This window comes from Fundulus heteroclitus, chromosome 23 (assembly GCF_011125445.2).
Source record: "Fundulus heteroclitus isolate FHET01 chromosome 23, MU-UCD_Fhet_4.1, whole genome shotgun sequence".
In the NCBI taxonomy this organism is placed as follows: Eukaryota; Metazoa; Chordata; class Actinopteri; order Cyprinodontiformes; family Fundulidae; genus Fundulus; species Fundulus heteroclitus.
This window is the reverse complement of record NC_046383.1, coordinates 19,196,108-19,208,621: the sequence shown is the minus strand read 5'-3', so window position 1 is coordinate 19,208,621 and position 12,514 is coordinate 19,196,108. Positions and strand designations below refer to the sequence as shown.

The 12,514-nt window shown below is 38.6% G+C and overlaps 2 protein-coding genes across 2 annotated transcripts; one reads left to right on the top strand and one right to left on the bottom strand.

Annotated features, from left to right (window-relative positions):
• Positions 1 to 666: 666 nt before the first annotated feature.
• Positions 667 to 4,866, bottom strand: tmx2a (thioredoxin-related transmembrane protein 2a). The gene is made up of 8 exons (XM_012871959.3): positions 4,606 to 4,866; positions 4,383 to 4,443; positions 4,035 to 4,148; positions 3,195 to 3,271; positions 2,780 to 2,886; positions 2,051 to 2,116; positions 1,809 to 1,938; positions 667 to 1,684 (listed from the first exon to the last, which is right to left on the bottom strand). The coding sequence occupies exons 1-8, from the start codon at positions 4,864 to 4,866 to the stop codon at positions 1,526 to 1,528; spliced, it is 975 nt and encodes a 324-aa protein (XP_012727413.3). The 3' UTR covers positions 667 to 1,525.
• Positions 4,867 to 8,341: 3,475 nt separating this feature from the next.
• On the top strand, positions 8,342 to 12,383 carry LOC118556232 (polyamine-modulated factor 1-like). Its single transcript, XM_036127162.1, has 5 exons — positions 8,342 to 8,779; positions 9,529 to 9,634; positions 10,952 to 11,052; positions 11,700 to 11,895; positions 12,284 to 12,383. Exons 1-5 carry the CDS (start codon positions 8,550 to 8,552, stop codon positions 12,347 to 12,349), a joined length of 699 nt encoding a protein of 232 aa, XP_035983055.1. The 5' UTR covers positions 8,342 to 8,549; the 3' UTR covers positions 12,350 to 12,383.
• The last annotated feature ends 131 nt before the right edge of the window (positions 12,384 to 12,514 follow it).

The window sequence follows — 12,514 nt, the reverse complement described above, 5'->3', positions numbered from 1 at the left end:
CTGAATTAATTCAGGGTTTGATTGAACAGGTACTTTAGCGTTTTGTGCAAAAAAATTGCATGCCTGAAAACTTCAGGTCAAACTCTCAAACGATGCCTTTGTTCTCTTGGAGTAAGACTGAACAAGCTGATAGTCTTTAAATTATTCAAGCCATCTGCTCGGGTAGCTAGCCTGCAGTCGGCTGCTTTAATGATGCGTTAGCTTTGCCAACTCTAGGTTTTTGGTTTCCTTAAAAGCACACTTGATGTTTATAAATGCAAAAATATCTCCAAACAGTAAAGTGAATCTTTCCTGGGAGCCAGGGAAAACAGCGCAGGCTTCTTTCAGCCAGCCGACCAGCAGTGCCCAGCAGCAGGATGGTTGATAGGGGGAACTGTGTTACTCTTTAAACCGTGATGGATATATTGTCCGTTTTTGATGCTGTAAAACTTTGGCATACCTTCTTGCCACTGACCCGCCCATGCCTAACGGTGACTCCACTTGGTTTTCAGTCGTTTCCTATTGAAAAGTAAAGCTTAGCTCTCTTTAATCGGCTCATTTATTTGTACTTTTTATCGTGTGCCCTCTTCCAGGTTCAGAAAACCAATTTCTTAGACGAAGGGAGATATGTTTGTTGTTCAGGTCTGGACATTGTAGCGTTTTTTAATTTATTCTTTTATTTTTTTGTTTTTCTGTTAAAGGCCCATAGCAGTGTTTGCAGTAGAATGTCAAAGCTGTTACGAATGTGGCACATCTTTAGGAGGGAGACCGATCCAAACAACCGTGTTGCGAGTTTCCAACCCCACCAGGCTTCATCTTTTAGCGTGCATGTGATTTATTTTTTCCTTTCAGTTTGTTTCCTGGTCACGCCGACTGCTTCACTTGCGTGCACTTCCTGTGTGGTTGTCAAGTTTTCGCACCAACGTTCACGTGTGGGTGGCAAGAAACCGACTTCTCCCTGCGCCGGCCCAGGACCGCGGCCGCCGAATCATCCGTGGGGGAAAAATATGTGCGTGTAAACTTCTTCGTGAGATTAAATATTGCTATCGTGGGTTTGTGGCGGACGGAACGAGTTTCACAAATATCTGTAGATGAATATATGAGATACATTTCCAAAATGGCCTTATAAAGAATTTTTAAGAGGATGTCTTCGCTGAATAAAAAGGTCAAACTGTTTTAAAAAAAAAAACAAAAAAACAAACGGACGTGTTGAGTCTTGTTTTTGAACACACAGGTTTTTTTACTTTGGCTCTGTGATATGACGTAAAAGTAAACGGGCAGTTTGACAAACATTCACAAGCAGCTATAAAAGTATGATCAGTCATTTTGTAAAAAGAATTAATCCTAACAACGTATTTGTACTTAAATAACTTAATGTCCCTATACTTCTGCTTGATGCATGCTCCAACTTCCTGGGCTTTGATTCTCCCTGCACTGTCCCAGTCCCAGTTTTCCTCCCGTCCATACTTTTCAGAATTTTAGCCAAAAAAAAAAATGTGACACAAGAAAGATGGAGGAACTGAACTGAACTGCTTGCTTTATCTCCTTATTGGTCTTTCTTGCTCTCTGTGGGCTCTTCCACCTCCTGGCATTCCTGCTGAAGCTCGTCGCTGCCCTCTTCTGTCGGAGAACTGTTCTGCTTTTTGTTCAGCTTCTTGGATTTTTGGAAAACCTCGTTCAGGTTGAACTCTCGAATGATGTTCTCCTGGGGAGGGAGAGGGGATGAAGAGCGGTGTTCTAGTTAACCTTGTTGCTTTGTGTTAGCCAGTGACAGGTAAGCAGTATTCGTTAAATGCGTTTGTTTGTTTTTTTAAAGAAAAGAGACAGACCTCATTAAAGGTCCAAGACACGGCTCTTCCTTTGTTGTCCACCATTGGACGTCTCATAACTTCCCGTCCTCCTTGAAAGAGCAGCAGCGATGGCAGCTGCTTAGACAGAGGAGATGTGCTTACCTTGTACCTATTTTTTTTTTTTTTTTTTAAGAAAGGGAACAAATATCTGAATAAATAACATTGTTGCATTATGGTAGCAATTAAAAAAATCAGAGTGAAGACCAAGAAAATAAGATCACCTCTGAGAAACCTCTCCATACCGACCAATGTCCACCTTCCCAAACCGGAGTCCAGCGCAGTTGTATCTGTAATAATAAAATAAAGACTCATTCTATAATTGATAAGATTAAAAAAAAAAAAAAAAAAAAGTAAATGCCACAAATCTATGAATGAAAAATGGCTGTGTGCGTCTACTTTAACAGGAGTTACTTTATAGAGCAGGTGTTCGATCGTCTGAAAGGAGGCTAAACGGACTGAATAAGGTCACAACACATTTAAAAGGATTTAAACTCAAAAGTGTTGAACGGGGCGTGAGATGATTTGCGGTTAGATGAAGATCGGACAGACCTCAAAAGCTGCCGGTGAAATGTTTTGTGGAAGGATCAGACCAAAATGAAGCGTTTGCTTGGAAATGAGAAGAAATGGTGCAGGGGAAGAAAGAAACACACAAAATTTCCTTCTCTGAAATATGGGGGGTATAATGGTGTGGGACTTTTTAAATCTACACGATTCATCATCACAAGTGCACGTTTTCTATCAAACAATTATTATGGTGCAACAGCATGAAGTGGGAAAAAAAGTGTCTTGGTTTCATAAAATGAAGCATTCACGAGGGCAAATCTACCTGCTGTTTTATTCAGAATACTCAGCAATTTATCTTCCTGATGTTTGGAGTTGCATTCAAAAAGACATGTAAACAATTCTAGGGCGACTTACAAACTACTAACAAGAGTAAATTAAGTTCTCACTTAAGGGAAAGGTTGGCAAAGATGGGAGCGAAGGACTGGCAGTCAGAGGACCAGTTAGCGTAGAACTCGACTATCCAGGTGACCCGACTGTCCCTCTGCAGCTCCTCCTGAGGACACAAAGACCACCAGGCAGCCTCATTCACCCTTTACTCTCACACCAGTTTATTATATATTACTTTCAATTAATAAACAGTTACTCCGCTATATAAAGACAAAGACAATCACTGTATATTCTTTACACAATATATAAATTACATTATCACCACAGAAAGATGGATGTCAAATATTCTTGAGTGGTGACAAAAATTCATCATCTTCCCTGTTTGAGTTATTAATTTAAATTCACACAGCCCTGGTGTGTCGGCGTACATAAATGTGATTCCTTAGATTTAAAAAGCAATAAGAGAATACTCACATCTATGGTTTTGTCACTGAAGTACTTTATGTACTCTGGGCCCATGTAGAGAGGAGGCTTACACGTCATGACAAACGCTGGAAACAAAGAACAAAATGTAAGGAAAACATTTTTTTTCCATGTAAAATACTAATGAAAGTACACTTCCTGAAACTTATATTCTATCTAGGCTACATATGCATGTGTTTTTGGATGCGTTACTCAGCTTTATTTTATTTTTTGCCAAATGAAGGGTTTGAAAGGCAGACATATCTTAGTGAATTAGATGTTTTATATAAAACTCAGGATAATTAAAGTAATTTCACAAGAAGAACAGGCCAAGTTGACATTTGTTAAGGATGGGGAGTTACATGAAAACCAGGAATTGACAAAACATTTAAACATGTTAGTTTTTCAAACTGAGACGTTAATGCGCCTATTGCTCCCTCTGGTAAATATGTGTAAAAAGCCTTAGAATACAGCATCACAGATCCTCTACCGTACTAAAAAGTGGTCAAATGTTGGAGGCCAGGTTGCCTTTTTTAAAAGTTTTAATTCATTTATTCATAATTTCTCTCTTCCATGGAGAAATTTGTCACAGTGTGGATGTGGCTGGGAGTTTGGGCGGTTAAATGTGTTTTACTTTGTGTATAAAACCCACTTGTATTAGTTCTCCATACTTCGTGAAGGTGAAAGATAATTTGTTAGCCTTAATAACAGATGTTAAATCTTTGAAGAAGCACGTTAATTCTCCATTTTCTTAATGGGATCATCGTTTTCTCGTGTTCATTCCTTATAACGCAGATCTATGAGGAGGGAAGGTGGCAGATCTACTAAACCCTCCACCCATAAATGACTGACCTACACACAGGGCAAGGTAGAGGATGCCAAGCCGAATGTCCAGCCTGAAGAAGAGGATCGCGTTGGCCACTTTGCTGAACATGAACAGGTTGCCTATGTGCTGCTCCAGAGTTACTGCGAGAGAGAGAGAGAGAGAAGAATCATTGACCAAAGCATGCCGAGCAAGGTCAAATGAGGGTGGGACTACTCCGCACCTGGGATGTTTACACAATAAAAAGGCAGGATTTCAGGGAATTACTTCCTGGATGTGGCCTGGTCCCAGGTCAGAGATTCCAAAACATGCGTCCATGTGATAATCACTTAAATGTGGAACATTTTAGGACTAAAAGTAAAGCGAGTTTTACTTACTGGCTCTTCTATTCTTCATCATCACTATTGCACTCAGAAACATGAGTATCTCCACTTCTCGCTGATAAAACAAAACAATAATAATTATTATAGGAAAAAAATCTTATAGAAACAAGCTTTCAGATGAGTGATCCTCTCCTCTGAAAGCTGCCAGGCTGCCTGCACCACGTTAAACAGCGTGCAGCAGCGCCGCACCGGGCGCCCCCTCTCCCAGCGTGCTCACCCAGTCGAAGTCGCAGGAGTTGCCGTCCTCCCGGTCGGACGCCAGGTGCTCGCACAGTCCGGGAGCCTTGCGGACCACCAGGAAGGCGACGGTCATGAGGAACGACACCACGTAGTAGGGCTTCAGCAGCCATTTGTAGATCTGCGGCAGATGGTACAGGAAGGCGAACAGTCCAGTGACTAACCCCATTGTTGCTAGTAGAGACGGACCGCAGGGGTGAAGTGAAATGACAGCTGAAACGCTTGGGTCTAGAGTGCGCATGCGCGTACAACGTTATTATACCCCATATACCCGCATGTGCGTCCACCACGCACATGCTGGAGCGCGTCCTTGCGTCGCCGCCACATTGGATAGGTGTCCGTGGTGTCCTACTCCAGGCTAGCAGGAGCCAATGGGACTGAATGCAGGAGCCACTGTGTATACACTTTTTATGCAGCTTAAGGTTGCAATAATAACCGGCGCACTGCTTAAAAAGAAGCTGAGCAAAAAACGAAATTTTCAAGGGACTTAACTCCAGCTCTGGCTGCAAGCAGGATAATGGAAGACACTAGAATGACCTGGAAATTTTAAACAGCACTTTTCAAGGCCTTTAAAAACACTGTGTGCACGTATGTGTGCATTCAGAGCAAGCATGATAATATTGTTATGTACAGATGGTTCAGGATTTTGTGTGTGTCCACTTGTACTTGCAGCTTTGATGTAGAGAGAGTACCTTTTTTTGGGGCTAGGGGTTAGGTTTAAGACTAAGGTGTAAATTACACTTAAGGTTAGGTTTGTAGTGATATGGTTAGGGTAAGGCCATAGAAGAGTGAACAAAGTCAATAGAAGTCAAGAAGTCCTCAGTAAAGAGAGAGAGAGAAATTAACTCTCAGACTTGTTTCCATCTGTTAAAATATAACATGTGTTCATTTATGCATTTATACCATATATTTGTCTTTGTTAAAGAGCGTAAAACATACATTTGTAAATTGTTTGTGTTTGAATTTTGTGAATTCTGCTTATGACAAGACATAAGTTGTCCCCTTTGGACCAGAGTCTTTGAAAAAAAAAAAAAAAACTCTTAATCAATCATGTAATCTGGATGGTATTACATTGGCCTCTGATAATAAACTAAAGAACCTTGGTGTCATTTTTGACTGGGTCATTTAAATCCCATAGTAAACTGGTTTCCAGAGTTTCCTTTATTCACCACCCGAATATTGCCGAAATCAGAAATATTCTGTCCTGGAGTGATGCTGAAAAACAACTCCATACATTTGTTTCTTCAATGCTGGACTATTTCAAATTCTTTACTATCAGGAAGTCCACAAAATACATTTTAAATCCTTTAACTGTTCTAAAATTGTGCAGCAAAATTTCTAATGAAAATTAAAAATAGAGACCATATTTCTCCTATTTTAGTTTCCCGTCATTGGCTCCCTTGTGAATCTTGAATATAATTAAATCCCCCAGCCACCGCAATGCCGGTGGCTGGGGGATTTCCTCGGGGTCGTCTCTGCTCCTTCCTTTGGGGATAATTTTCACCTAAACTAGTGTACTCTCACATCTCCCACATGTGCTGGGTCCCAGGTATTAAGTGTTCACTTATATACAGTAATCTTATAATTTATTTATTTATTTATGTTCTCTCACTTTCTTTTTTCAAGTATCACATTACACATGTCAGCTTACATAATAATATATATGATTTAGCAATGGCATCTAGCTGTTATTCGATTGTATCTGTTGCTTTATGTCTGTTGGTTGTGCTGTTCTTTTTGCATCTCTCTTTCCAGGTGACGGAGCAGACGGAGAAGGTTTTATCATTCTCTCCCTTTTATCTCCTCTTTCTTTCACCTCTACTCTTTTTTTTCTTTTCTTTCTCTTTCACTTTTTGTTCTTCCTTTACTCTCCCATTGTCATGTCCATATAATTTGAAATTCTCCTTGCAGGAATCATAATAAAGCTATTTACAAGCATAAATCAAGTGGAGCACTATGGCGAAAGCTGTTCGCTCCACTTGTAAAAGCAAAATCTGTCGAGCTCTATCTGGCATTAAGACATCAATTCCTATTGCCATATTGCTAGACAGGACACTGGGGAAAAAAAAAAAAAAAAAAAATATATATATATATATATATATATATATATATATAATTAAAAGTTCTCCTTCTCATATATAAAGCCCTTAATAATCAAGCTCCATCATATATCAGAGCTCTGATTACCCCGTATGTTCCTAACAGAGCACTTCGCTCTCAGACTGCAGGTCTGCTGGTGGTTCCTAGAGTCTCTAAAACCAGAATGGGAGGCAGATCTTTTAGCTATCAGGCTCCTCTCCTGTAGAACCAACTCCCAGGTTTAGTTTGTGAGGCAGACATCCTGTCTACTGTTAAGACTAGGCTTAAAATTTTCTTTTTTGACAACAAACTAAGTGTGGCTGAGGTTGGGCTATCTCTGTAGTTATGCTGCTATAGGCTTACGCTGCTGCAGGACATCTATTTCTCTCGCTCTGCTGAGTTCTCCTACTGTTTTCTCCACTTTTGCTTTATTTGTTGTTACTTCAACGTTTTACTTTATGTTCTCTCTGTCTTTCTTTTTTTTTTCTCTTCTTAGTAGGTCAATTTTTAAGGTCGCTTGTCAGATCCAATATCGCAGCTCCTCACATTAACAACAGTAAGCTGTGACAAAAAATAATAATAGTTAAAGGACACAGCTGTAAGAGTGTGTCTAAAACAATGTTATGTGGCAGCTGTTACTCTGAACCGAACAAATTAAATGTAGTGGTTGCATGTGGGAAGTATAGCTTTAAATAAGGTTTATAATAACAGGTACTACGAACTAGACGACACCATATTTGAATCCTAACCCCCTATTTAATCGCGACTTCTCCGACTGTATTACCTGGAGCGCTTTTTACTCGGGTTTACCCACTGAGCTATATAATACATTGGAGTGCTAATCGCCCGTGTTAAAACAGAGTCCGTTTGAAGCCACAGCCGCCATATTGGTACTCCCTATTTCCCCAGTAACTAGGAATATGTGCGCTACAGCTCGATAACGAGGTTTTGTCCTGTTCAGCAAGGGCTTAAAACTTTGAAAATGTCAATGCCATATACTTTTATTTATGTTCTCTAGACTGAGAAGTCATGTGCTGAAATATTAGCATTTATTATTTAATAGAAATATTAGAAGATAATATATTATAAAATATATAATATATATATATAACACTTATAAATATATAAATAACAATACACAAAAACATATATGTACATATATGTATACATATATACATATAAACATACTTATATTCACATATATATATATATATATATATATATATATATATATATATATATATATATATATATATATATATATATATATATATATATATATTTAATATGAATAACATGTAAAATATTTCAGCACCTAATTTCCCTAGTAGTTGATAGTGTTAGTACATCCACTAACTGTTGAATTACCTATGAAACATTTTCACACAGCCAGAAAACTGCTTGTTGTTGTTGCAACCAAATCCTATGGGATTCTGTGAGAGTAAGGAGTAGTAAGATGCCAGTGACTTCAGTTTTTCGGCAAAATCAGCACTCCAGTGTATAATATAGCTCAGTGGGTTTACCCCATTACCAGCTGCTATTTTCTATTTCCGAGGCACATGGAACGCAACATCAGTCGCACACGAAACGCACAGCTGAAAAAAAACAAAAAAACGCCTGTCGACCTATGGACTAATTTTCACTCTAAGCTAAAGATGCTTGTAAGACACAAGGAATGGCAGTCATGATTAACAATATTAATATTTAATATTTACAGAAAGAATAATAACGCTGTTCTGAATACTACTGCTCTTTGTACGTTCTTTTTGGGCACAGCGGCTTGCCGTAGAATTGGCGGGTATTTCCAAAAAAAAAGAAAAAAACGTAAACAAAGCAAAGGCGACGATGGAGGAACCCAGCGCTTCAGGAGAAAATGAAGATGTGAAGCAAAACGAAAATGTCTCCACCGGGAAACAGACTGGTGCGACAGCAGCTGGAGAAGACGCTTCCTCGGAGGTGTCCAAGGCAGAGCCTGACGGCAAAGCGGCGGAGGAGGCGACCGTTCGGTTCAACCGGCTCAAGCTGTTCGATAAAGTGATTCAGAAGAGCATGAGCAAGTTCATAGAGCATGCCAGGTAATGTTAGCGCAAAGAGAACAAGAGTTTTGGTCGGTAAGACCATGTGCTACAGTTAAGTCATCCACTGAGAAGCAAACTACTTATATCCTCTGAACTCGCTTACGTTTTATCAAGTCCAGAAAGAAGAAGAAACAAAGATTTTATGTGGTAGATTTTTTTTTTAAATCGTTCTGGAGAAGTTTGTTAATTTAACTGTAGGTCTTCCAGCTCTATATAGTAAGGAGGGTGTAATTCCCACTTTATCCACTTCCCTTCTGTCACCTCTCCTCGCTTTCCTTCCTTGTCTGTCAAAATTTTCTTCCTCAGCTCCTTCGATATTTTCTTCCTTATATCATACATCCTTTCCTTTCTTGTTTCCTTCCTCCCTCATATCATTTATTGTTTCCTTCTTTTCTTCTGTGTGCCTTTACTTGGCTTCGTTCTTGTGTCTTTCCTTCCTTATGTCTGACTTCCCTTCTTTCTGTCGTTTGTTCATTCCTTGTGACCTGTCTCCTTTCCTTTCATCCATCCTTCCTTGTGTCCTTTCCTCCTTCCTTCATATCCTTCCTTCTTGTCTCTTCTTCCCTTTTGTCTAGAACATTACAGAAACATCGTCTTTTTTTACCGCGGTCCTGTTATTGTTTAAAGCGAATTACTCCAACATATGTCTTTTTTTCCCACGTAACCCAGAGATTTAACAAAGTATTACAAATCTGATGTAAACAAAGCAACAGGACGGGTCTGACGTGTGTGTCTCTCTCCTGCAGTTTTAAGGTGTTTGCCAGCATGTTTCGTCCGCTGTACAAGAACGACGTTGAGCGGATGGAGGAAATTCATCATCAGTTCACGGAGATGCTGAAGAAATCTATACAGGTGGGAATAGGGTTTAACCATACGGCTGAAAAATGCATCACTGTGCAAGCCTTTAACACACAATTATTAATTTATTGATTTATTTTTTACTTATTTGAAATAAGGACCAGTGGAAGAAAACGCAGAATTTAAATTGTAAACCGACCACCAACCTTCGCTTAGCTCGGCTGTGAGGGGTTGTGAGGCTAAATCCATTCTTTTGCCTACATCCCCCAGAATGCCTTGCAGTTCTGGATCGGAGTTCAGTGAAATTATACATAATTTAATCGGACGTATTTTCTATTGATGTTGATCAGGTGTCTATCGCGATATATATTGTTCTTGTTTTGCTGCTCGAATGTGCAACGAATGTAAAGTTCAGCGCCCTATTTATTAGCTGATACACACAACAGCACGACAATGTAGTTCAGCCTTACTTTTTCTCTTTTTTTTTTTTTTTTTTTTTCAGGCTGTGTACCTCAGTATATTTATTGTAAAACAGAATTATTCACCCATTGTGGATAGCAGCTCCTCTGTCCAGGGTGGTGGTGGGGTTGTGCCTTTCTCCTGTCTCCTCCTCCTACTGCTTCTCTCAGTGTTACCAGCTGAAACTCAAATTCTTGAAATTCTCAAATTGAATTTTAGGGGCTGAATAAATAGTGTGTGTTAAATAAATTGCGCCATGATTGAGAATAAACTGTGGCCCTCTTGGGTTAATTTGGTGTTGCCTTTTAAAAGAGGACTGAAGAAGAAGCCGTGCCAGAGACTAATAAACTCGAGCTTCATAAACCAACAAGGTCTGTCATTGTTTGTTGGTTTCCTTGCAAAACAAAGCCTTTTTTATTTAAATATTCCTTGCCCCAGAGAATATTGAATATCCTAAAGGTTTCTGGGTAGAAAGGAACTTTGAGCAACAGGAATTTTCTTGGATTATCTGAGTCCTCGGGTCTAACCAGGCGCTCAAATGTTAATTTCACAAAATGTTGCCATTCACCTGCACTTGCTCATAAGACTTCCCAAAAATGTCAGCAAGAGAAGCTAAGTGTTCAAATGTGTCAAAGATTCTTTATTGTCACCACGTGTTTGTTACTGTGGTGAGATTTCTTTTTTGAATACACATGAAAGACAAACAAACAAGTAACGAACAACGATTAGAGTGTTTGTTTTCCCTCATTATAGCATTCAAAAGACTAATTAAAAAACTAAAAAGATGAAGAATCAAAAGTTTGTATAAGAGTCCAAGAGCTTTGGTATCAGTCCCTTTGCGAGTATATGCTTAGTATGTTTATGGCCTTTGTGTGATTAATTCTCACGTGTTACGTCTCTCTTCACATTAAGGAGGACATCATAAAACTAATGGAGGAAGGAAGATTGGAGTCCAAATTTAATGAGCTGGACAAGCTGGAAGACGAGGTCAAGGATAGTCCAGAGCCTGCATGGTCGGTATACATCAGCAGAAAGTCTGCACTTTTCACAACCCTCTGTTCATCTCAGGTTTATAGAAACTACAAGAGAGGGTTTGTTACTTATTTATCCATCTAAATATGCTTCCTTTTCCATTCTAACCTCATCTCCTGATGTTTTCATATTTAATTATCATCATTCGTTTGCACAAGAGCAAAAAAAAGGGAGTATCCAGAATGATGTTTGCTTTAAAAGCAGTTATAAACGTATACTTTTGATTTAATTTGCTTGGCTGTTGTTTGTCAAGAGCTGAGAAACATCTTGTCAAACTGACATAGATGCTAAAATAAAAGTACACATAAATACATAAATATTTTTAATTAAAATTGTTTTTAATTAAGAAACATTTTTTAATTAAAAACACTGATATAATTGAAATACTTAATACAAATGAAGAATATAAGGTGATTAAAAAATTAACTAAATTGTTAAAGACATATCTAAGTATAAATAAACTTCCATACATGTTTTATTAGTTATAAGTAACATAATTTAAAAAAACATGTAAAATATTGCTTAAAAGTATGAATAAACTCTTCGGAAGTAAAATCTTTATTGATTTGAATCCGCCAAACTGGAATCTAAAGCTCTTTGGTGTCTTTTGTTTCAACTTTTGTCTAAGGCGGCCCAGTGGAGATCCGGAGCAGGACTTCTGCAGCGTTGTGATGCCGTACTATCAGAAGCAAAGGGCCTACATGAAGCTGGAGCTGAAACGGATTCAAGCAGAGAACGCCGCGCTGGCAGAGAAGGTTCAGGCGGGGAGAGAGCGCATTGCTCAGACAGAGCAACACATTTCTACAGCTGTGGATGAGTGGAAGGTGAGAAATAAGACATAAGGCAAGCTGCATGAGACGTAAAAGATTTACAGGACACAGGGAAGGGAGTTTGTTGTAGTTATAATAACTTTGATGACCCTGAGGGTGTAAACCACAGTGTCTTAGTAATATTTATTTATCTATCACCTTTAGGATTAAATTTATTTATTTTTCTCCTCGAGTTATTACCATTCACGTTTACAAGGCAAGTGAAACTTGTTCAAACGAGACATTTGAGGCTATCAAAACTAAGCAATGGTTTTTATGAAATTAGAAAAAGGAATAAAAAAATCTATTGAATATACAAGGAGCCTTTCCCCCTTTTAGGTTAAAAAGTAAAGATTTCTATCCTGATGGTTGATTTTCTTATGTTTGTTTTTGTCATTTTCAGACGACGGTGACCGAATTTGAAAGATTGGCTTCATCCCTTTGCACAGCTAATTTATTTGATGAGTAATTTTTATTTAAAAAAATTTTTTAACATAGCAAACTGTTAAATACACATATTGTTTACTCTACTAATCTGTTTGAAAATAAAGAAAATATCACAAGTCAATATTGTTTGAGTGTTTACATTTACATATAGATGTGGTATTACGGTAATGTGCGTGCTTGTTCCCGG